Source organism: Vigna unguiculata, chromosome 4 (assembly GCF_037176805.1).
Source record: "Vigna unguiculata cultivar grain cowpea cultivar isolate G323 ecotype 2 chromosome 4, ASM3717680v1, whole genome shotgun sequence".
Taxonomy (NCBI): Eukaryota; Viridiplantae; Streptophyta; class Magnoliopsida; order Fabales; family Fabaceae; genus Vigna; species Vigna unguiculata.
The window spans coordinates 2,169,285-2,195,293 of record NC_140795.1 but is presented as its reverse complement, the minus strand read 5'-3'; the positions used below and the strand labels follow the sequence as shown (position 1 = coordinate 2,195,293).

At 28.1% G+C, this 26,009-nt stretch overlaps 1 protein-coding gene across 1 annotated transcript; it reads left to right on the top strand.

Annotated features, from left to right (window-relative positions):
• The first annotated feature begins 14,627 nt into the window (after positions 1-14,627).
• Positions 14,628-24,669, top strand: LOC114181810 (zinc finger protein BRUTUS-like). Its single transcript, XM_028068378.2, has 14 exons — positions 14,628-15,247; positions 16,176-16,385; positions 17,168-17,362; positions 17,487-17,842; positions 18,864-19,092; positions 19,456-19,624; positions 19,726-20,961; positions 21,045-21,216; positions 21,342-21,560; positions 21,633-21,770; positions 23,018-23,252; positions 23,414-23,473; positions 23,958-24,029; positions 24,158-24,669. Exons 1-14 carry the CDS (start codon positions 14,942-14,944, stop codon positions 24,287-24,289), a joined length of 3,729 nt encoding a protein of 1,242 aa, XP_027924179.1. The 5' UTR covers positions 14,628-14,941; the 3' UTR covers positions 24,290-24,669.
• The last annotated feature ends 1,340 nt before the right edge of the window (positions 24,670-26,009 follow it).

The following is a 26,009-nucleotide window of genomic DNA, read 5'->3' as shown; positions in this document are numbered from 1 at the left end:
TAAACAAAGGGAACGTTTTATTTGGCTGAATACAAGTAACAGTTATGAAACATGCATTCAAGTTTGTTTCTCAGAAAATATTAATTTAATGCTTTGATAAATAAGCATATTAGGTATATATGAGTTGCCATCAAATATTATTATGCTTATGTGAAAATGAAAATGAATGAACTAGTCACTGAATGTTTATAATTAACTCGTTCTTTGCTTTGTCAGTAAAAAAAAAGGAATTTTTTATTTTATATTTCAATGGTGATGAAATGGAGGTGACAAAATCATAGATGTGATAAATGTTAGTTTTGATTATGACATCATTTTCCTGTTACTTATTAATAAAGTATTATTTTAATACAATAAAAGATTTATACAGATTAAAAAATGTTTTTTTTAATCTGTTGACAACCAAAATTTAGGGATATTTTTATCATTAAAAATATAAGTTTTATATTTATAAAGAAAGATAGAAATTGAAGAGTAAAATATTAGATGTGAAGTATATGTAAAAATTTGTTGGATGTTAAAATAATAATATTCTATACATATTATTTTTGCAATTCTAAAAAATATATTTTTATATAAAGCTTACATTAAAGTATTGTTTTTATTTATTTGAAATTCACATAGAAAACTTTTATTATATTTTAGTTCTAAATAAGGAGTTTTTTTTTTCTCCACCAATCCTCCAATTAACGTTTTTTATATATTTATTTTTCATTTTGTTATTACATTGTATTTTCAGTCATTGGGATTAAATGACATTGATGATTTTTCAAGAATTTATTAAAAAAATTTAATATGTGGACAGTTCATTTTGTGCATTTGATTACAAATTTTAATTTTTGTGGCTTTTTTTATTTCATAATGATAATTTTAATCCATGGAATTAATCCACATTAATGGCATTGAAGATGGGTAAACAATACTTCAATAATCATTTAATACATTAATTTAATTAAGTAACCTACTTTCTTAAAAATTTATTAAGCTTTTTTTTTTTAATTCTCACCTTTCATCACTAAAATCAAAAGAATGATTAACAATTGATTTTGATGGTGAAAGTCTTAGATCGATCAGAGATAAGTTCACTTCACAATATATATATATATATAAATGAACACAAACATCATTTTATAAACTGGTTTTGTAAGGTTAAGTTAGGTGTCCACTTCTTATCATGATATTAGAATCTATCACAATGAAATTTGTTATTTGTTAGGTCTATTATTTCACCCACTATTTGATTATAATCAGATCACTCATTAATGTCTAGTCTCACGCATAAGATATATAAATATATATATATATATATATATATATATATGTATGTATCATAGTGAGGAAAATGTGTTGAAAGTCTCACATTGAGAAGTTAATTCACAATATATACAAACATCATCTTACAAAGCGATTTTGTAAAATTAAATTAGGCTAAAAGTCTACATCTTAACACATAACCATTAATTTTAGAATGATTAAATATGTTTTTGTTCTCTTAACTTTTAGTGAGAATAGGAATTAGTCTGTATTCGAAACTTGAACCAATTTAGTCTTTCATCTTTATAAATGCGTGAATCTAATCTTTTTAACCAAATTTTATTAAGTTTATTTTGACATTTCAAACATGTTTTTGAGCTAACATTGAAGTGTAAATTTTTCAAAAGGTATAAACAACTCAAATGTTAAACACATTTAGAACGTGAAATAAACTTAACAGAATTGTATTAAAAGACTAGAGTCATGTTTATAAGGTTGGATGACTAAATTGAAACAAAAATTCGAAACTGAACTACTTTCAATTTTCATCGAAAGATAAAGACGCACATATTTAACCCATTTCAGTATTCCAAAATTAATGATGTTCATCTGTTAAACTAATCTCATTCTTAATTATATATCGAACAAAAAGTGATAACTCAACCTTAAATCCTAAATTCTAAAAACAAGTCAGAGGGACTCCAAGTGACAACACCACTTACTTTGCAGCAGCAACTATATAATAACATATAAATGGTAGAAGAGTGTCATGAAGTAGTGCAATGAGGCTTGATTCTATTAAATAATTTGATTAATGTTATAAAGGAAATTTCACTACCATCGTCCAAGCCCACTAACCATGTATAGAATTTCAGAGAATTGAAGGACTAAAAAAATATTTTTTTTTTAATTGGATGACTAAAGGAATTTGTGCTCCTTATTTAATTTAGAGGACTAAACTCATTTAAACATTTACTGAACTTTCAAAGAAATTATGTCAATCAATTAAATTTAAGTAAAAAAAGTTGTCTAATTAATCCTACGAACTAAAAATAATACTTTTACAAAATTGAAAAACTAAAGAATGAGCTTTTTTAATTTGAAGATCAAAGAAATAATTAGATAAAAACTTGAATTTATTGGACTACATAAAATAATTTTCTTAATTCATTTTTATCTCTGAAAAATTAATTCATTCAAAAAGTTGATCCATATAATAAAAGAATTGTATCATTTAATAAAAAATCATTTACCTGTTGTTTGAGTAGGAAATTTCGTCATTTTTAATACGTTTAAATAAATTTGAATTATTTTATTTTTCAAATAATTTGTTTGAATAAATTATTTCAAATTTACTAATTGTGTTGTAGAGTAGCTTAATTACTATTAAATGCAAATAAAAATTATTAAAAAAAATCAATTATTTAAACCTCAAATAGTTGTTAATATATAAAAAAAAAACATTACTACTGATCATCTTTTTAAAGTTGATTTTGGTGTATGTTATTCTTTTTCTAAATTTGCTAAAAAAAATACCAACTGAATAAAACTTTTTTCTTTATTGATGTCAATAAAATTATTATAAGTTGATTTCCACCATAATTATTTAGATTGGCATCGATTAATATAACTTTTACGATGCTGATGATGAGTTTTTTCATTGACTTTTAGGTTAATGTCAGATAAAAAAACTTTTCAATTGATACTGACAAAAAATAATCCCAATTAGTGTGGTGATCGAAAGATTTTTCAATCAATTATGAAAAGAAAATCTTAGGAAACTATCCACAAAAATAACATCCATGCCAATGATGAAAAGAATAATAATCGAGAATATATATATATATATATATATATATATATATATATATATATATATATATATAAAAAGTCACAACATCAAATATATTAAAAAGGATCAAGTATATTTTTAGTTTTAATTTTTATTAAAAATTGAAATTAATTTTTATTTTTTAAAATTTTAGATTAATTTAATTAATTTTACTAAATTTTGTTAAATTTATTTCATATTTCAAACAAATTTTTTAGTTAATATTAAAATAAAAATATATCGGTATAAATAATTAAAAATTATAAAAAAATATATTTAAAATATAAAATAAACCTAATAAAATTTAATTAAAATAATTAAATATACATATTTTAAAATTAAATAATTAAATTAGATTAAACTTCAAGTTGCCTAATTTCAATTTTATTAAAAGTTAAAGAAGAAACATAATATTTAACGATTTACACCAATAAAAGATTAATGGTCCTGACATTAATCTAAACGTACATCTCAAGGTTAAATGAGAAATAACAACAAACAATTTAAATAAAAATTAACTCCTACTAATATAATAATAAATATCTTAATTAATATTAATCGTAAAGTAATTAGTACAACAAGAATAATAATTATATTTCAATAAAATTAAGCCAACCGAAAAATGCAAAGAGAAAAAAATTATTAAATTGATAGTATAGAAAATTAGAAATCCGTATATTAATCATTTTGACCAAAATTTTTTAGATTAATTCACCGTTTCAAACATGTTTTTTAATTATTTTGACCAAAATTTTTTAAATTGATTTGACGTTTTAAACATGTTTTTTAGTTAATATTGTAGTAAAAATATGTCAAACTATATAAACAACTCGTTAAAAAAATGAATTTAAAATATGAAATAAACTTAATAAAATTTAATTAAAAAATTAAATACATACATTTTAAAACTAAATTATTAAATTTGACCCAAATTTCAACTCAAATATCGTAAAAAAAATGCATTTAAAACATTAATTAAACTTAATAAAATTTAATTAAAAAAATTAAAATACACATAATTTTTAATTTAAATTATTAAATTAGATCAAAATTTCAAAAATTGACTAATTTTAATTTTTATTAAAAATAAAAAAACCAACATAATATTGAACCCTTTACACCGATAAAAAAATAATGGTCCCAACATTAATCTTAACGTACCTCTCAATATTAAATGAGAAATAACAACAATAACAATAAATAATTTAAATAAAAATTAACTCCAATTAATATAATAATAAATATCTTAAATAATTTAAATAAAAATTAACTCCTATTAATATAATAATAAATATCTTAATTAATATAAATTGGAAAGTAATTATTGCAACAAGAATAATAATTATATTTCACAAACATTAACTCAATATGAAAATACAAAGAGAAAAAAAAATATATTAATTTGATAGTATAAAAATTAAATAAATCTAAATTAACAATTACTAAAAGAAAAACAAATATAGTTAGTTTAGTCTAAAATAACAGCTATTTAAAGAATAAAATTGAAAATGAAAAATATTCAAAGAAATATTTATATCAAATATATATTAATAACTATTATTATTAGTTGATGATAATGTATTTTTTTACATAGTGCATTAATGTTTAACTTTTCTTCCCGTGATAATATTTCGTAATCTTTTATGCTTTGTTCATTTGAATTAATTTTCTATTGGAAAGAAAAATATAAGATAGATTACCGGGTGATTTTGACGCCAGTGAAAATAATGATTAAGGGAACGATCTCATGTGATACAAGCAAATTTGAGAAAATTAGTGAAAAAAGAAAAAAAAAAAAAAACTATTTCACTCCTATTCATTTAAACTCATTCATTCCTTCTTCTAAAAAATTATGCAAATTAATAATTCTTTAATCAGTGTCCCTAAGACACCGGTTAGCATTTGAAAAACTAGATAAATATTTGAAAATAAATTTTGAAAACAAATTAATATTATCTTTAATTTTAGAAATACAGTTAAATGAAAATAAAAATATGTTAAAATGTAACGTTTAAAAAGAAACGAGGGAAGTACACGAGATAGAAGTATCAAATTAAAAAAAAAAATGCGAGTTTCAAAGGGTAGAAGAAAATTAATATTTTATTTCTCTGTACTTTTATGGTAACTATATTAAATTAAATTCATTGAATTCTTTATTGATTATTTTTAAAAAAGTTAAATTTCTCCATATTTAAAAACTTAAGTTTTTCGTAAATATAAAATTATTTGAATATTGAAAAGTCTCATTCATTTTCTCCTTAGACCTGTTTTTTTTCTCTCTCACTTTTGTCCATAATTTTCATCTTTTTAAGCACCTCATAGCAATTGGATAGTTAGGAAACATTATTATTCTATCAGATTTTTAAAGTGAGTCAGTAATTTAAAAACATAAAGGTGGCATGATAATAATATATTAAGTTTTATGTAAGGATTGTGATTGATAAAAAGTTTGTTCTAATACTTAAACTTTAGTTTTGTTTACGATGTGTTGAATAATTATCGATAATCAATACACGTTCATCACAATTATTTCTTTTATTGATGTTTGCAATCATTTTTTTATTATAGTTACGAATATTATTTTTTATTAATAATCTGTCATAATATTTTTTCAAATTGCAAAAATATTCATCTTAATTGGCTTTAATTTTTACAATGTCAATTAAAAAAAGTTCAACGAAAAATCAACACAAAGAATGATCAACATTATTATATCAGAGTTAAATAATTAATAATTTATATAAAATGAAAAAAATATTATTCGACAAAAAATAATTTTATTAAATCAATTGAAAAATATTAACAAGCTTTTTAAAAAAAAGTAAGATCAACAAAATACAAACTAAGAAAAATCATTAATACAATTTTTTAATATTTAAATAATATTTTTGTATATGGTAAGTATTTAAATAATTTATAAAAAATGTATAATTTAACAATTTTGAATTGCTTTATTTATTGAAACTCATTGTTTATATTATTATTATTATTATTATTATTATTATTATTATTATTATATTTTTATTGTTATTTTTTTTCGAATATCATTATTCATTGTTTCAAGCACTTCTTAATGTGCTGCACGCACAAAGAAACTAAATAAATTAGCAAGAAATTGTATTCGTTAACCACCATTAATTAGAACTAAATTATGGTCATGATAAAGTATCATCATCAGTATACAGATTTGGGCTTTTGCATTGGGCTGGGCTTCATCATTGCCATTTCCTCTTTTTAAGTGTGAATTTTTATATTAAAATCTCTATTAATAAAAAAGTTTAAAGTCTCTCAATTTTTTTTTAAAAAATGTTACAATATAATTTTTTCGATGTATAATACAATATTCCAATACCCTTACAGAAAATTACACAATTTAATCTATAAGTATACGCTATATCTAAATCATAATAAAACGTTAAAAACTCACATAACACCATAGAAAGATTTTATTTCGTCATAAATTCTAAATCATAAATCCTAAAATACTATCAAAATGTCTTCATTCACTGGTATGAATGAAGGTTTTTTTTTTTCCATGCATTTGACTTTAGCATCCACTCGTTAAAAGGGGCAAAACAAAAGGATATGTTTTAGAGAAATTAAGTTTAATGGGTTGGTAAAGCATTCAAGTCAAAACTGAGATTACGCATTGGATTAAGGGCATCGATTAGGATATTAAAATATTAAAGTTTTTCTATTGAAATGCACAGAAATACAGAAATTTTAAGAGTTTTTTTTTTTTTCAACCGTTAATCTAATCGGGTAACAAAATTGTAAAAGTTATATGTAGTTGTAGTAAATGAATGAGGCTCTGGAAATAGAACGTGCTTCAGGTGTTAGAGATACAGGGAAGCATCCAAAAACAGAGCACAGAGTAAAGAACCAATCACAAGCTGGAAAAAGTTGGGTGGACAATCTCACGTGTGAATAGATTCGGAGACTTTAATGAAAAAACATATATTAAATGGAACTTTGATCTTATTTTATTGGGAAAAACATGTTTTTCTCCCGAAGTTTGATTTGATTTGGAAATGGTTTATCGTCAAATTTAGTCTTTTTTTTTCAGTATTTTCAAAATTATTGTTTTTTTATTTTTATTTCTAAGCGCCGTTAAAAATAATAAATGGTATATCATGTATTATTTAATTTATTTTATAAAATAAAAAATTAGCGTCAACTTTTCATAAAAATTAAAAATATTTTTTTTATTTTAAAAATGGTCTCTGATCAAACTTATGATACTGTACATTAAAATCATTGCTAATATATAATAAAAATATTACTATTATATATTAATGATAATTATTATTATTATTATTATATTTTTTTATTATTATTAATATAAAATAAATAATAATATTATAATTATTATTAATAGTAATATTATTATTATTATTTATTTATTAACAGTGATTTTGAATAAATAGGGATCAAATTTTGACCTGAGATAATTTTCAAATTAAGTTCAAATTTCAGATAAAAAAACACATTTTTTTTTAATTTTTGTGAAAATCGACGCTGTTTTTTTATTTTATAAAAAAATAAATAAATAATATATGACATATTGTTTGTTATTTTTAACACCATCCAAAAGTAAAAACTAAAAACAATAATTTTGAAAGTGTAAAAATTATATAATAATCAAGTTTCGATCCGAAATCATTTTCGGTCAAACTTCATGAACAATTTTTTATTAATAAAATAACAACCTAAACGTGATCTTGAGAAATCCATATTTGATTCGTATAAAGTAAAAGTGAAATTTTTTTTTATATTTTTAAACATAATTCATAATTATCTGTATGTATATTATATTTTGTGCCTAATCGATATTTTTAAAAAAAGTTACGACTTATCCATACAAAAAAATATATAATATATCATTGTTCAAAAGCCTAAGTTTTAATATTAAATAATAAGATGTATTATACAATAACATTATGCATCTTATAATCTAAATATTACTTGAAACAATTATATTAATATTAATATATTCTAACATTTATACCATATTTAATTAAAACAAACAAAAATTCAGAAGAGCATATAAGAATTTATATTAATATGAAATTAACAGTTTTAATTAAAGTATATATATATATATATATATATATATATATATATATATATATATATATATATATATATATATATATATATATATATATATATATATATGGTTGAAGTATTTGTTGAGATCGGTCAAAATCATTATTCAATACTATATTTACCTCTCAAACCCCTCATACATGTATAATTAAATAAAAAATCATGTTTAATAATATATTTTGTAAGTGCAATTTAGTATACTTTTTAAAATAAATGGGTTAGTCAATTAGTCTATGGACAAATTTGACCTTGACCCATATATGAGCTAAATAGGCAAAGCTAAGAAACATATTTTTGTTTAGACCACTCTTTGGAAGGTTAGCTTGGCATGATTTATAAGTCATGCAAGTTGCCCTATCGCTTAACTCATTTTAAAAACTTCAGGTTAAATTTAAGTTAAATTAGTTTAGGTTAAGTAAGATTTAGGTCAGAGTTTGGATTAGGTTAGACTTAAGTTAAGTTAATTTAAGTTATATTCATATAAAGTTAGTCCAATTGAGTCTTTAACATGTTATGTTATTTTGGACTTAAGTTATGTTAAGTTCGGTTGGATTCACATTTATCTGAATCAAATCAAGACTGTCAAACTAAATTGGGATGAACTCATATTCAATTAAGTTAGGACAATTTAAGCGAGATTTAAGTCAGTAGTGGAAGCTAAATCAAAAAAAGTAAAGTATAGTCGGTATAGGTTGGATTGAGTTGAGTTAACTTAATTAGTTAAGATATTCAGACATCTGAGATCCATTTTGGACCAAATCAACCAAATTAATATGTAATATATGAAGTGTAATTAACCTCATTACTTTTATTTTTTAATCCAATAATCAATTATGTCATGTATATAATCAATAAGAAAAAAAAGGGCTATTTCAACTTTCTATGACCAATTATATTCTTTTATTTATTTTTTTAATTAACGAGACTTTCATAATTGATTATAAATATCTTTTTATTACTTTAATGATCATTTATTAAATTAATAGCAATAAATGTATAATAGTTATCATTATCAAAATAAATAAAAATTTTTCTTTTCATTTTTTTAACCAAATAATTTTTTCTTTCGAATAATATCTCACCCTCTTTTTTTTTCTCTTACACTTCTTTTTTTCTCTCTACCAGCATAGATGTGTGAAGTTTAATGGACTTGAAATTGTTTAACCTTTTAGTATAAGATGTGTAGTTTGACTACTCAACATTCGGTGCCAATATTGGTGTACTCTGTTCATGTACGTTGTTTTGTTACTTTATTTCCTATTTCCTGCTTCTTTCCCTTTGAAAAACAAGACTCAAAGTGGAATAAAAAGAAAGATAATATATATGGAAGAGATGATAAAATTATCCTATCTAGTCACACTCAGCACACTAAAGAGACATACATCTCTCATCCTAAAGAATCCACAAAGCATATTCGTAATAGAAAATTATATTTTAACTTTCATTTTGTATTCTCTGACGTAATTTAGTGTGGATTATTAACTCTTTTAAAAGAAGATAGTGATATATTAATCAATGATTCACATTAAGTCACGTCAATAAATAATAGATGAAAGTCAAAAAATGAGAGTCATATTATCATTGTCCATTCATAATTGCTTTATAAATTTGTGTGAGAAAGTTGCTAACTGTAGTTGAAGATATGAGCCATGTCGCAAATTAGTGGGTTTATCTCTGCATTAGCAACAATACGAGAGACCAAAAATGTATATAGTAGAACTCAGTGTAAGTGTAAAATGGATTCATCTTCCATATATTTGGAGAGAGAAGAAGACTTGTTCCATTTTGTAGTGGAATTGCATGCATCGATGAGGTGCACACTTACTTCAAAGTTCTTTCGGTGCATTGATCATAAATCATGTTATCCATAAAGGGGTTGCAACTTTGTGGTTAGGTCCAGAAGCAGGGACAAACTCAAATGGAAAACATCTCAGACCATCACCATTTGCATTTCTTTGATTGAAACATCAAAAGGTTGAAAAAAAAAGGAAAGCGTTGAATTGCGTCAATAATTATCTGTACGGTTCTTGTTTTTGTCCATACGTGGATTATACTTATTGGATTTTGAAAAATTCTATAGATAAGTAGTTGCATGATGTTATGTTTGGTGAGTCGGTAGATAATATGAAAGTGAAGATGGCAGGCAATTTCGTATCGATTCAAGATAAATTTGTATAATAAGTATTTGTAAATCTTACTTTATAATTCAATTTTGTATTAAGTTATAAAGTTCACTTTTTGATAATCATTATAAATCTATCTTAATAAAATTTGTTATTTGTTAGATATATTATATTATTCAGATATGAAATTATGTTTAATTTCATATTCAATAAAAAAAAAAAATATATATATATATATATATATATATATATATATATATATTTATTTATTTATTAGTATAAGGGATGCAATCTAAAAAGACCTAAAAGAAATGTTTTTAATATTAGTTTAATAGATTTGTATAAAAAAACTCAAAAAATAAATTTTAAATAAAACCAAATAATGGTATATTTTTACATAAATTATTTTATTAATAAATAAGAATACATCATTTTTTAAGTTTATTTTAGACATTTCAAATTTTTTGAACCATTATAAGAAATGTATTTGAGATTTCACACTGATTAGAGATATAAAGTCAAATTACATTATATAAATAGGTACAAAACTTAAATTACAAATTATTTTATCTTACAAAAATTTATTATTTGTTGAATCTATTATGTTATTTATTATCCTGCCATCATAAATATTTAGTCACACTCTAAAAAAATATATACATACAAATAGTTTTGTAAAGTTAACTTTAAACTTAAAATCTACATTTTAAGATAATTCTTTATAAATGTCGAGCTAACTCATATGTAAAAGACTTTAAATGTTATCTAAAACTTTCTCTAGTATAATTTTTGTTTTTATATTGTTCATCTTTAATTACTATAAGATTCTTGAGTTTATATTTGAATTGCTCACACTGTGTATTGTATTAGAGTAGAATAAATATTCCAGAATTATTAACGGAGTATGGTTCAGAGAGATTTATATGACCATTCTTCATATGTTTAAATTAATATAAATTTTTTTGTGCAAATTACAATTACCATCTTAAATGAAATAATTTTTGGTAATCTATCTTCTTCAAATAAGTTTTTTTTAAAGAACTTTTATTTAATAATAAGATCATTTTAATTTTTTTTTTAAATATCCCTTTCAATATTCCTTTCATATTCATTTAAAAAAAAACTAAAATGTTTTTGAAAGAGAATATCAATAATTAAACATAATATTGCAACAAGAATAATTGACCTAAGTTTTTCTAGAACTAATATTCCAAATTTAAGATTATTAAAGTCTTAAAATAGTGTCAACTTTGATGTTCAACATATTAATCACAACTCTACCCTAAAAAACATTTTATTAAGTTGAAATAAAATGATATTTTTAAATCACTTTAATAAAATTAATTAGTAATTTAGTTTATAAGTTAAGACTTCACTTTGATTCTTATATTTATAGAACAGTTTAAAAGTACCACATATAAAAATTTGAATATTTTTCATATTTTAAAATGTAACACTTTCAAAATATAATATTACTCCAAATTTTACACATGACATTTTCAAACTACATGAATACTGATTTACAAAAAATAACTAAATTAATTATGTTCAACAAATATTAAAATTTAATTGTATACAAATCAAAATAAATTATAAATCTAAATATTAGTAACAAATCATTAATCAAGCCTTTAGAGAGCTTTTAACTTTTATATATTAAAAACATGTTTGATGTACTTGGCATAGAGATACTATATTTTGAACATGAAAGAATGTGTTAAAATATATTTATTTAACTAAAAAAAAATCATTTTACGATATATAAGGATTGAATTTAGTATGGTTGAGTTTCGTTTACACCCACTTAAATTGTCAACTATTGTAAAAATTATATTCAGAATCTGTGTTGCGCACTTAAAAAAAAGCACTTTCGTTTGAATCGTGGCGACTAATATTTTAGTCCTTCCCAAATTGATGAATGATTATTTGATGAAAAAAAAGGTTTCATGGTTTCACTTTGGGTTACAAAATCGAGGTTAAATTAAATCACACTGACCCACCTGAAACTCATAAAATAAAGTAATTTATTTCTTTGTTTATTTGTATAACTAAATAATGGGTCCTTTAATGATTTGGTTTATTTCATAACTTAATTTATATGATTAGATTAGATACCTATGGGCACTTTCTCTAAAGTTAGGTCACCTGATGTAAAATTATGAATTGGAGTTTCGTGTTTAGGATATATTCATCTCAACTTACTCACAATTCTTCTATCCCATTTGAAGTGACTACTGACTCATATTCTATGTAATGTGAGTTTGAGTTCCACTAATCATCAAAACACTTTTTTAAGTGTTTATAGAGTTTGAACGATTACTTTAATTTATAACTTGGATAAGTTATTGAGAATCAACCCACGTAATTATTTTATGTATAAAACGTTATACTGTTTTTACGTTATTAAATATTTTTTTTGAAAATTTATTATTAGGTTAAAATTTTTTATTTATTAAAAAAATAGATTTTCAATCTAACTAAATTTTATAAGATCCATTTTAAGGTGAGATTTGTAACACTTTTGTAAATTTGTCTTATACATAGTTGATATGAAATTTTTAACTAAAAATAACAAAATGGTTTTTATCCGGGAGTCAACCCACCTCATCACATAAATTCGAGTCAGGTTGGGTTGAACAAATTTTAATTTTTTGTTTAAATGTGGCTTGAACTTAATCCGATTCATTTAACCCATGAATTAAACATGTTCGAATCGAATTAAAAATGGGTTGACCCCTAACCCACCAACAACAACACTTTATTTTTTTTTTTACAATTTTAGAAGTTTTTTATTATAATTATTTACTACTTATAATTATATGTTCAGAATTTGATATTTTTATTACTATAATATTCAATAATGTTTGAATAATTTTGATGTTTAATTTATTTGTTTGTTAAGTTACATATATGTTGGTATTTTAATTTTTAACTTATTATCTTTATAATAATATTTGGACAATTAAATGAACATTTTGATTCCATCGTTATAAAAAAAATAGATTTAGTTAGTTTACTTTCATTGTATTAGAACAAATATATAAATAAATTTAAAAAATAAAATGTTGTCAACTCTCTAACCTATCAACCTATTGTGGGTCGAGTCATATTACAAAATTTCTGATCCACAAAAAATTGAGTCTTTTGAGCCAACTCTATTTTAACTCAACCCATATGAATCAAATTAACTTATTTATGAATCAAATTAACTTACTTGTAGAATCATATCTCTAACACACCTCCTGTTTTGATCGTAGAAATAAATATTAAAATTGATAATATTAGTTCTATAAATGACACTCTAATATCACTTTAAGAATTAAATTTTAGTTTAATACAATTTTACAAAATTGATTGATGAAATTTGAACACACTTGTATATTATAAATTTATTTAATTTTCGGTTGATGTAAGTTCAAGATTTTATATTAATATATGACCATCGATATTTTATTATTAATCATTCATTAAATTTGATTTTTGAAACACCTTTAATTATTATTGTTTTAAAGGTTAAGATAATATTAATTTCTGTATGAAGTGTAAACGGTGGTATTTGAATTTATAGGTAGGATTGGTTTGACAAATTAATAGAAAGGGATAAGAAAAAATGGTTAATAATAAATGGAGACGGTGAAAGGAACGAAGAAGGGTTGGATGGTGGTGGAATGTGTTGTGCAAAGCCAAGACAGGCTTAGGCTTGCACAGGCATGGGGCTGTCAAGTGCCAACTAATCCTCTCCACACACTCTCCTCGTGCCTCCTTCTGCCTTTCTTATCCTATGCCAACTCTTTTTATTTTAATTATTTCCATAGTTTTTTCTTCATTTTTTATTTTTATTTTACACATAATATAATAATAAAACAAAAAATATTCCAACTCTTTAACTTATACCACTGATTATGCATGCTGTGGAGCCACGTATACACCACTTCATTTCATTCAATTTTGTTTTCTATTGCTACTACTTCTATGTTTTAAATAATATATAAAGTGTATTTTTAAAAGACAAGAAAAATAAAAATATTTTATTTTAAAATGGAGAAAGATGAAGTTTTTTTAAGAAAAAATTACTGGGAGTATTTAATTTCTTTTTAAAAAAGGATAGAAAAACATAGATGACATCAAACCTAAAAGAAATAATAAAATATAGAAACAGGGACGTAGTAAGAAGAAAATGCAACGGGGAAGAATTCCAAAATACTCTCGTCGTGACTCGTAACCCTCGTTTGACATCAGCATCCTACGTGGCGAATTATGGACACGTGGCAATGACACAGGTATATAAACATCATGATATACCTCAGTCAGTCAGAATACACCACCTCGCTCGCAGGTTTCTTAATCTTATCGCACTAACCAAACAACCCCTTCTTCCTCGCTGAGAAGTTAGAATAGAAGGAAACAGCAACGACACAACGAGAAAAAAACGATACTGTTAACTCCTGCAATCAAAATAACCCACCCTCGTTTCTCTCTCTCTCTCTCCCTCACGCGCGCACTCCATTTCTAACTAACCAATATCGCCAAACCGACGCGCCTCGCAAACCTAGGGAGAGGGAACTTTCCTGGAAAATTGAGCCGCGAGAAAATTTCCCGACGGAGGAGAAAAAATTAGAAGCGCATGGCGACGCCGCTGACGGGGCTGCAGCATATGGACGGCGGCGGCGGCGGAGTGGCGGTGCTACCGAATCCGGTGAGTAAGGTGGATTCCTCCGCCAATGGCGGCGGCGGTTTCGGCCTGTCGCTGTCGGAATCGCCAATTCTGATATTCTCGTTCTTCCACAAGGCGATTCGGAACGAGCTCGACGCGCTGCACCGGTTAGCGATGGCGTTCGCCACCGGAAATTGCTCAGACATCCAGCCCCTCTTCCAACGCTATCGTTTCCTCAGATCGATGTACAGACACCACTCCAATGCTGAAGATGAGGTGCAAGTTTCGGAACCGTTATTATTCCTTATTTGTTGTTCTTAATTTGATTGTTCTTCGGTTCTTGTTCGGTTGAATAATCGAGTTTGTTACCGTGAGGAATGAATGGTGATGAAAATGATGGTTGATGTTTGATTGCTTTATTTAAGTTTCAGTGCAAAGGTATTTTAAAATTGAACCATCATGTGTTGTTCTAGTGTATAATTATATATATAATCTTTTTGTTATTCTCGTTACTTTTTTTTCCCGCATTTTGATTTTAATAACATGAACTAGACGTGTATTGTATGTAGATTATGAAATCCGAATGTGATTCCTAATGCCCTTGCTTTTTTCTTTATCCTCCTCTACGAAGAACGTTAATTAATTACCATTACAAATAGTGTTAAATCATCCATGTCGCTACGGTTGCTGAGCTATGTATAATGATTATGCAGTTAACGGCTGTGGGGGTTGAACTATGCGGCTGTCACTAAATAGCTGTTATTAGATTTAAGAGAATGTATTCCGTTTCGTGACTGAATTGAGCTTTTATGTAACGGTTAATAATTGTCGTTACCCAGTGGCCATCAGCTAGCGTCACATACATTAATTCCATTCTAGTGTGTTGCAAGTGAAATGACTGGGCTAGGTGACTAAAAGGTTTGGCCACATCTGTCGCACGGATTTACTATATATATATATATATATATATATTAAATTTGGACGTAGATGCTGTGAACTGTGTTTGATTTATCTTTTTGAGAACCATCCTATAGACTTCTTGATAGAGTCCAAGGCTGCCTTTTTGTGATTTTAAGGCTGTATGCTATATGTTTCTCACGAGGATCCTTTGCTCAAACCAATACCATTTTTCTATTAATATTGATTTATCTCTGCTGCTCTGCTGTGTTCAAACATTCTGAGGAAAATCTGTTCTCGAATGTAGGTGATTTTCCCAGCTCTAGATATACGGGTAAAGAATGTAGCACAGACATATTCACTTGAACACCAGGGTGAAAGTGAAATTTTTGAACATCTATTTGAGCTGTTAAACTCTTCCGTCCATAATGTTGAAAGTTTTCCAAAGGAATTAGCATCCTGCACAGGAGCTCTGCAGACATCAGTTAGTCAACACATGGCTAAGGAAGAGGAGCAGGTATAAGTTTGATGTATAATTCTTTCAATGATTTCCACTTGAACTCTTATTAAGAGATAAATGCAATGTTTAAGATAACACAAAGGTGGACTTTGTATTTTCCTCCGTACAAACTAACAGGCCTATTATTTACTATTTGGTTATTTCAAGGTAGGTGCCGAATCCTCCTTGCTATAGCTATAAACATTATATTTTCCCTATTTTATGCATGCTTTTGCTTACTTGATGGGTTAGATGCTCTGGCTATTACTCTTAACCCGAACATGAGGTCTTCAACTAGTTAATAATAATTTAAAAATGGTAATCGTTGGTATAAAATTAATTGGCAACAATAGACTGATCAGATGCTGTCTCTAATGTTAGCAATAACAGATTTTGCTTCTGTAACGTTCATTTCTGTGATTACATTACATAGTTCAGTACTTTAATAACTTCATATCTTCTGTCTAGAAAGAAAGGGCCTGTCATTTGACAGAATTCAGACTATTTTTCATTATTTTGTTTTTTTTTGTTACATGGAAATATCATTTGGGAGAAAAAAATGCATGCAGATTGGTGAATGTTTATGGTAAAGTTTTAAAAATTGTGCATGTTTTATTAGGTTGTCAACTAGAAGATTCAAACAAGCATGCTTAATTATGTTCATGTCTGACTGTTGATCTTACGGAAGTTTACAAACCAATATCATAAATGGTTTACAATCACACCCTTCATGTTAAATGACTAAACATCTTGTTCCATTAGTGATGTGTATGATATTTTTGTTCATTGGATGATATCAGGTATTTCCACTGCTTCTTGAGAAGTTCTCCCTTGAGGAACAGGCATCTTTAGTTTGGCAGTTTCTCTGTAGTATTCCTGTGAATATGATGACTGAATTTCTTCCGTGGCTCTCAACATCTATATCACCCGATGGATCTCAGGATTTGCGGAAGTGCTTAAGCAAGATAGTTCCAGAGGAAAAACTTCTTCAAAAGGTGTAGTTTTGTGTGCTGTTTTACATCTTTGTTCTTTCTTTCAATGCTACTTTATGCATTAAACAAGCTTTTGTATATTTAATTTTCATGGTAATGTATCTGACTATATTCTTGCTTATTGAAGGTTATTTTCACCTGGATGGAAGGGAGAAGTCGTGGTAACACAGTTGAAAATCGTGTAGATCATTCTCAGGTGCGATGTAGTCGTAATCCTCTTAGCCATCAGAATGGAAAAATAAAATGTGCATGTGAGTCCACAACAACTGGGAAAAGGAAATATTCTACATGTATCACAGATGTTTCTGATACCATCACAACACATCCTATAGATGAAATATTGTTCTGGCATAATGCGATAAAAAAAGAGTTAAATGAGATAGCAGTACAGACCAGAAAGATACAACTCTCTGGAGATTTTACTAACTTGTCAGCTTTCAATGAAAGGTTGCAATTCATCGCAGAAGTTTGCATATTTCACAGGTATCATTTTAATATTTTTTACACTTTTGTCTCTCGGAAGCATCTTCACTTCAATTAAAGTTTTCTTATATGATTTCGATTTTGGGCCTATATCTTTTGTTTTTCAACTGAATTTAGTGTTTACGAGTACCCTGTTCAGTTTTATACTATCTTGGATTCCTATGCTTTGAACTTTTGTTTTCACTTCTCATGGAGGAAAAGAAGAATAAATAAGAGGCAAATCAATTATTGCTCCTCAATTCTCCAACTAATATGTTAAAAGTGCAACCTTTAGGGATGCTAATACAAGAATTCATTTGTTGCATCTCACTTCCTTCAACTTTGTGACCTTGAGGTTCCAGGTTCAAATTGTGTGAACAACCTCTTCACTTAAAGAATATCTGGCTGGCTTTTTATAAGATCAGTAATACTAAATGAATAAGAAAAGGAAAACATCCATCTTAAAGGAGTAATATAACAGTTGTCAACACACTTTCATGGAATGCAGTGTAGTATTTTTCTATCAGAGGAACTTCTTGTGACCATTTTATTTTAACATCAGATAGCATGTTGATTGATAAAACAATTATAATAAAAGATTAATCTGTCCTAACTATCTTAAAAGCATTTTCTGTACTACATTCCTTATGTAGTGTTAGAAGTACATGACAACCACAATGAATGGGTAAGAAATAAGGTATCATAGAATGTGGTTGGAGTGATTTTTATTGTGATTGGTAAAACAATTATCATAAAAGATTAATGTGTGGTGCTATCTTAATGCTATCCTCTGTACTACATTATTTATGTAGTGTTAGAAGTCTGTGACCACTATAATGAATGGGTAAGAAATAAGGTGTCATGGAATGTGGTTGTAGTAATACTTAGGAGAGGAGCTTGTGATACTATAGTATATAGTAACAGAATGACTGTCAAACCAAAGGTCAGCTACATTTTTAAATGATATCCTCTATGCTTCATTATTTATGTAGACTTAGAATGTACAGCAAGGAATGCTGATTGATTCTTTATATGGATGCAGTATTGCTGAGGACAAGGTTATTTTTCCAGCAGTAGATGGAAAATTTTCTTTCCGCAAAGAACATGCTGAAGAAGAAAGCCAATTTAATGACTTCCGTTCTTTAATTGAAAGTATTCAAAGTGAAGGAGCAACATCTAGTTCAGAAACTGAATTTTATTCAACATTGTGTTCACATGCTGATCATATACTGGAAACAATACAGAGGCATTTCCATAATGAAGAAGTTCAGGTGATTCTTCATTTGTCATGAAATAATTTTTCTCAAGAGCTCCTGTGTGTTAGCCAATGCATTGTTAAATGTTGATATTACAATAGGATGATTAATAAATTGGTTTTGGGGGGAGGGAATTTTTGTCCTATGTGCAGAAGTTACACCATAGCTTATCAAAGGTTGATAACTATGAGTGTTCAATGTATTACCTAATAATTATTATTATTGTTATTTTTATGGAAAAGTATGACAGAGGAAAGGGAGTTCTGTACTTCTTAATCCAAAGTTGGGCATATATAGGAAGAATTTCCCAAAATAATAACTTTTTCAAGCTACTTGTTAATGTATTTTTTCAATGTACCTAATTCCTCATTTCTGTAGGTTCTTCCTCTTGCACGGAAGCACTTTAGCTTCAAAAGGCAACGTGAACTTCTCTATCAAAGCTTATGCATGATGCCATTAAAGTTGATCGAGCGTGTCCTGCCATGGTTGACTAGTTCGTTAACTGAAGATGAAGCACAGATGTTTTTGAAAAACATGCAATTGGCAGGTTATCTGTCTATTTTTATTTTGCTTCTTGCTGAAAGAAAGTATATTTTTAAGAAATTTAGTTGTCTTCTATATTTGACAAATATTTCAATTTTATTCCAGCTCCAACAATAGATTCTGCTTTAGTCACACTGTTCTGTGGTTGGGCTTGCAAGGCTCGTAAAGATGGTCTGTGTTTGTCTTCTAGTGTGTCAGGCTGCTGTCCTGCCCAGAGAATTACTGATATTGAAGAAAATATTGTTCAATCTTCGTGTCCTGCTTCTGCATATTCAGGTAGAGATTGCTCAGTATTTGCCGAATCAGATGGGACCCAACAAAGATCAGTGGAGCAAAACATACTGGAGGTGCACAATGAAGATGTCTCTGAAGTTTCAGAAAGTGAAAGTATTCACAAACGATGTTGCAGTTCGCGGTCTTGTTGTGTACCAGCATTAGGAGTCAGCAGGAACAATTTGGGGCTGGGTTCACTCACTACGACCAAGTCCTTACGCTCTTTGTCTTTCACTGCTTCTGCTCCGTCCATTAATTCTAGTCTTTTTGTATGGGAAACTGACAACAGCTCATGTGATGTTGGCTCTACAGAAAGACCAATAGATACCATATTTAAATTCCATAAAGCCATACGCAAAGACCTGGAGTATTTGGACATTGAATCTGGAAAGCTTTGTGATGGTGATGAAACAATCATTCGGCAATTTAGTGGAAGATTCCGGCTTTTGTGGGGTTTATATAGAGCTCATAGTAATGCTGAAGATGATATAGTATTTCCTGCACTTGAATCCAAAGAGACACTTCATAATGTGAGCCATTCCTACACACTGGATCATAAGCAGGAGGAAAAATTATTTGAAGATATTTCCTGTGTTCTTTCTGAACTTTCTGTCCTTCATGAAGTCTTGCAGAGGACCCACATGTCAGCAGATTTAAGTGAAAATAGTTTTGGAATTCCTGATGCCAATGATAGGGATAATGTGAAAAAGTACAATGAGCTTGCTACTAAGCTGCAAGGGATGTGCAAATCTATTAGAGTAACCCTAGATCAACATATTTTTAGAGAAGAGCTTGAGCTTTGGCCACTGTTCGGAAAACATTTCACTGTGGAAGAACAAGACAAGATAGTTGGCCGGATAATTGGAACTACAGGTGCTGAAGTTCTCCAATCAATGTTACCATGGGTAACTTCTGCACTTACAGAGGATGAACAGAGCAAAATGATGGACACATGGAAACAGGCAACCAAAAACACCATGTTCAATGAATGGCTAAATGAATGCTTGAAAGAAAGTCCTGTATCTACAACACAGGCAGAAGCTTCAGAGCGTAGCACTTCTCAAAGAGGTTTTTATTCTGAGTTTCGTTTATCTATCAGGGAAATTGCAGAATGAATATCTAAAGTATAACTTGTTATGGTTTTGTACTAGGTGGTGATTATCAAGAAAGCTTGAACCTGAATGACCAGATGTTCAAGCCAGGTTGGAAAGACATTTTCAGGATGAATCAGAATGAACTTGAATCAGAGATCCGGAAGGTCTATCGTGATTCTACTCTTGATCCAAGGAGAAAGGCGTATCTTGTGCAGAATCTAATGACTAGGTTTGTTCCAATTATGCTAAGTCCCTTGTTTTATATAGTTACACCATAATAAATTGCATGTTCATTTCATAGCAATTTACATATTGTCTTCAAGTTTTTTGCTGATTAGCTATTTATTTACTTAGTCGCTGGATAGCTGCCCAACAGAAGTTACCCAAGGCTCCATCTGGGGAATCATCCAGTAAACAAATAGAAGGATGCTCACCTTCTTTTCGGGACCCAGAGAAACATATATTTGGTTGTGAGCACTATAAGCGAAATTGCAAGCTTCGAGCTGCTTGTTGCGGCAAGTTATTTACTTGCAGATTTTGTCATGATAATGCAAGCGATCACTCAATGGATAGGTACATTTTTCACAGGACTTCTAGACATTTAGTAATGGGATGTATTTCTTGATATCTGTTTGATAATTGCAGAAAAGCAACAATGGAAATGATGTGTATGCAGTGCCTGACTATACAGCCTGTTGGGTCTGTATGCATGTCTCCTCAATGTAATGGACTTACAATGGCAAAGTACTATTGCAACATTTGCAAATTCTTTGATGATGAAAGGTACTTTTTGGTTCTTTAGAAATCGATAGATTTAGTAGAAAACTGTTGTTTCCTTCTTTTGTTGTTTAGTTACAGAAAGAGGCCCTAGTTATAGGCCTAACAAAGGGGGTCGGGGCCAAGACAGAATCCATGATATCCAAAGCACACCTCTGTAATTATCATTCTAGCTGTCATGTGAACTATGAGCTCCTTGCCTGCTATTTCCTTCTTACTGTCTTTATATACTTGCGTATTAATGGGCTAGTAGTTGGAACTTACTTTCTGAAGTTGACACAATCTTAGTTAATCGTTAATCCTTCTCTTGATTGAACTTATATTATTTCACAACGTACTTTTTTCTTATTTATGTTTCTCACTAACAATAACTATCATATAACAACATTTGCCTATCTAAAAAAGTTATGCTCCAGAGCTTCAGTGTCTTAACTTGCATCCATAACTGTCATAAGCCCCATGGGTACCTTCTGTTTTTGATTGATTTACACCAGTCATAAATCCTCTGGAAAGAAATATGCCAAGGGAGACCTGAATGGAAAGTATCCCAATGATATGCCCTTATTTGTCGCAGTTATTGCAGTGAATGTGTTTGGGATCTATGACATGAGTCAAATACCTTTAGTATCACAGTTAATTAGGACACAGAATAACAACTTTGTACTTACGGGCAATCTGTAGTTCCAATCCTCCATTCTATAATAGCTACATCTCAAAAAGTCATGCATGTTACAAAGAAGATATACAAAACATTGAGGACTTATTAAATGGTTGAACTAAATGCAAGGATCCGTACTCTTAGGAGTAGCAAAATCATCTCTTTTGGAAAGATATGGAGAATGTACTTATTAAATATAGTGAAAATACTTTTGGGATTAATCTCCCTTGTGTAGAAAATACACATAGGATACTTTATTTATCATAAAGGAAATATGGGCTAAGCCCAAAATACACGTAAACAATAATAACAAAGAAACTGAAGATAAAGATAGAGATATGATATCGAACGAAAAATATGTATTCTTTAACATATACAGTGGGAGATAGAGAAGTTGTTACATTCGTTTTCTTTTCTGTTGATAATTCTCTATTTTATTGATATGTTTAATGTTATATGATTATCTTAGCAAGACACATTTGGAAACATGTCATATACGATCCAATGAATTGATAATCTGTCAACTTTGGAAGTTTGTTAATTTTAACTTTTGTTGTACCTTTTTGGTTATAAACCTTGCATCATCCTTTTTCAGGAATGTTTATCACTGCCCTTTTTGCAATATATGCCGTGTTGGACAAGGGCTTGGAATTGATTATTTTCATTGTATGAAGTGCAATTGTTGCCTGGGGATAAAATCTGCCTCTCATAAGTGCCTGGAGAAAGGTTTAGAAATGAACTGTCCAATTTGCTGTGATGACTTGTTCACATCAAGCGCAACAGTGAGAGCTTTACCGTGTGGGCATTACATGCATTCATCTTGCTTTCAGGTATGTTGTGTTCATTTGAGGATTAAGTAATGGCAGACTTGAAAGGAAAAAAGAAAACTGAGAAAATCTACATTTGAATCATTTGTCTTGTCTCTTCATCGAATGAAGTAATCTGAAAGACGGCTTTGGATTCAATCTTATACTTTGTTGTAAAATGTTAGGCATACACTTGCAGCCACTACACGTGTCCAATCTGCAGCAAATCATTGGGAGATATGGCGGTAAGAATATTCTTTTTATATATTTACTATGAAATCGAATACTGCAAACTTGTTTTTTAGACATATAGTTCTATACATTGATCCTGAACAATTTCATTTTATGAATGTGTTGGCACACAATTAGGAATTTAAGATGACTGAAGAGTGTAAACATAAATAATATCCCTTTGTCTTTTGATTAAAAGATTTTTTAAAAAGAAATTAGAATTATAGTGCACATGTTAAATCTCAGTACCTTATAGTCTTTGCGGTATGATTAACTAAAGAGATAACTAGAAAGTTATTTTTTGTCTGATCTCAGTGTTTAAGGTGTGAGTGAGCGAGGGCTTTGGGAACCATTTCTTGTGGGTTCACTTCTACTCTCGGTTGGGTATTAAGATATGAATATTAAGTGAAAAGCCTTGTGTATTGAACTTTTAAGTGTAAAGTGAATTGCTTAAAATTTCATGGCATGCAATACTTAAACTGTTTCTTACCTACCCAGGTTTACTTCGGTATGCTTGATGCTTTATTGGCTGCTGAGGAGCTTCCTGAAGAGTACAGGGACCGCTATCAGGTATGACTTCTGTCTCTTAAGTATTTATTTGGTCCATGCTATATTACTGCCCCATAATTTCCTTTCAAAAGCTTTTTTATGGTTATTTGCCAACTTATTTTGTACTCATTTTCATAATTCCGACGCAGGATATACTCTGCCATGACTGTGACCAAAAGGGCACTTCACGCTTCCACTGGCTATATCACAAATGTGGTTCTTGTGGCTCATACAATACCCGGGTAATCAAGAGTGAGGCAACAAATTCTAGCTGCCATTAGCTTTCTTATCTTTTGCAGTGGAAGTACAGAATGTGTAAATATTTGTATAGCCTATCCAATTTTCCCCCAACCAGAAAAATGGTTACTTTTCTACCAATGCAAGTCACTTGCACGGATGCCTCTCATGAGTTCACTCATCTTCTCGTAAGCCGGAGATAGAAACACCAAATGAATTCCATAGTTGTCATGTATAGATAAGCTCAAATCCATACTTTTTGCTCTGGATTATTTACCTTTTCCACTTCTCTGCTTCTTCTAGTTCTAGGTAAATTTCATTTGAGTGCACACTAGCTTTTCTTACACAATCCTGGGTGAAGGGAGACTAATTGAGTCATGTCAGATTCTGTTAGATTTTTTTTTAATGTGAGGATATATATATATATACCAAATGATTTTGTGGAGCTTAATAAACAACAGCATATAATTTTGAGCACAACTGTGGTGACTCTGTCAATTTGGATAGTGATAGACGAACCAAAGAGCGAATTGAAATCTCAGTATAGCCATCACGTGTTAGGTGTTATATTAATACTTTCAAACACTTGTAACGGGCATTTTTTTTGAATAGCAGTTTACATATCCTTTTCAAAAGCATCTAATGATAAAATATACTAAACTTCTTTAGTGTGAATAAAATATACTAAACGGAACACATGTATTCTGATCATACTAAACAGAGAACGTACGTAAACTGTTGCCTTCAGATAAAAAATAGTTATCAGATGAAAGGTTTCGTTTGGTTTGCTTTTGTAACTGCTTTATCTCGAGTTTGGTCAAACTCATCCGTCTTTTTTTATAGCTTGATTAAGATTTGAATAATGGTAACTGTTCATCAGAAATAAAGTTACATTTCCAGGCTGATTGCTTCGGGCCATGAAATGTATATCTTAACTTTTCATTGACCAAAGGAGATATAAAGCTGACGAAACCTTAGCATCAACTCTGCATCATGCTTAAAAATGGAAAGAACTTTTTTGTTTTTTTTTTTCTTTTCAATTTATCTTCTGCGTTTTCTCTGTTTAAAATGACCATGGAAAATAAAAGTCTAATTCTGTTAATTCAAAACATGCATTCTTTTAATTGATCACTTTTCATATTTTATTTATTTTTTCTTCTGAAATAGTTATCACTTTACGTTTTTTTTTTTGCACTACATAGAAATGTATTATCACGTTATCTTTATTTCTATTTTGTTTTAAGCTGAAATAGACATATTTTTATCTATATATCATTAATTGTAGAGTGCATGTTATAAAAAAATATATAATAATTGAAACTAAAAAACATAATCAAAGTCATTACTGTTTAAATGAAAAAACGCAGTATCTCAAAAATTAAATATGTAAAATAAAAATAACACTAATATAAAACATATATTATTAAAGCGTATTCATTACATTATTTTATTTTTATCATTATTTTTCTAGACATTTATTACTTAATAAGTTAGTTTAATAACTTTTTGCTAACATTTCAATTACTCTATACTAAAGCTGCCTAAAATTTTACCTTCTTCACACACAGCCAAAGAAAGTTGTAAAGAAATCAAAATGATAGCTAATATTCTTGAGATACGAATTGCAATATTAAGAGTAATCAAAATGAATAATATATGCATTTCCATTTAATTTTTTTTATTCCATCATTCATCACAAATTCTAATCTACATAATAAAATTCAATCATCATAAAAGACTCAAAAAAGCAATTTCTCATCACCT

What these genes read in the sequence shown, in the direction of transcription:
- LOC114181810 (XM_028068378.2), top strand. Translation starts at nt 14,942, where the DNA reads ATGGCGACGCCGCTGACGGGGCTGCAGCATATGGACGGCGGCGGCGGC. An exon ending in AGGAAAAACTTCTTCAAAAG is followed by an intron (nt 17,363 to 17,486) that starts GTGTAGTTTTGT and finishes TGCTTATTGAAG; the next exon opens with GTTATTTTCACCTGGATGGA. An exon ending in GAAAAACATGCAATTGGCAG is followed by an intron (nt 19,625 to 19,725) that starts GTTATCTGTCTA and finishes ATTTTATTCCAG; the next exon opens with CTCCAACAATAGATTCTGCT.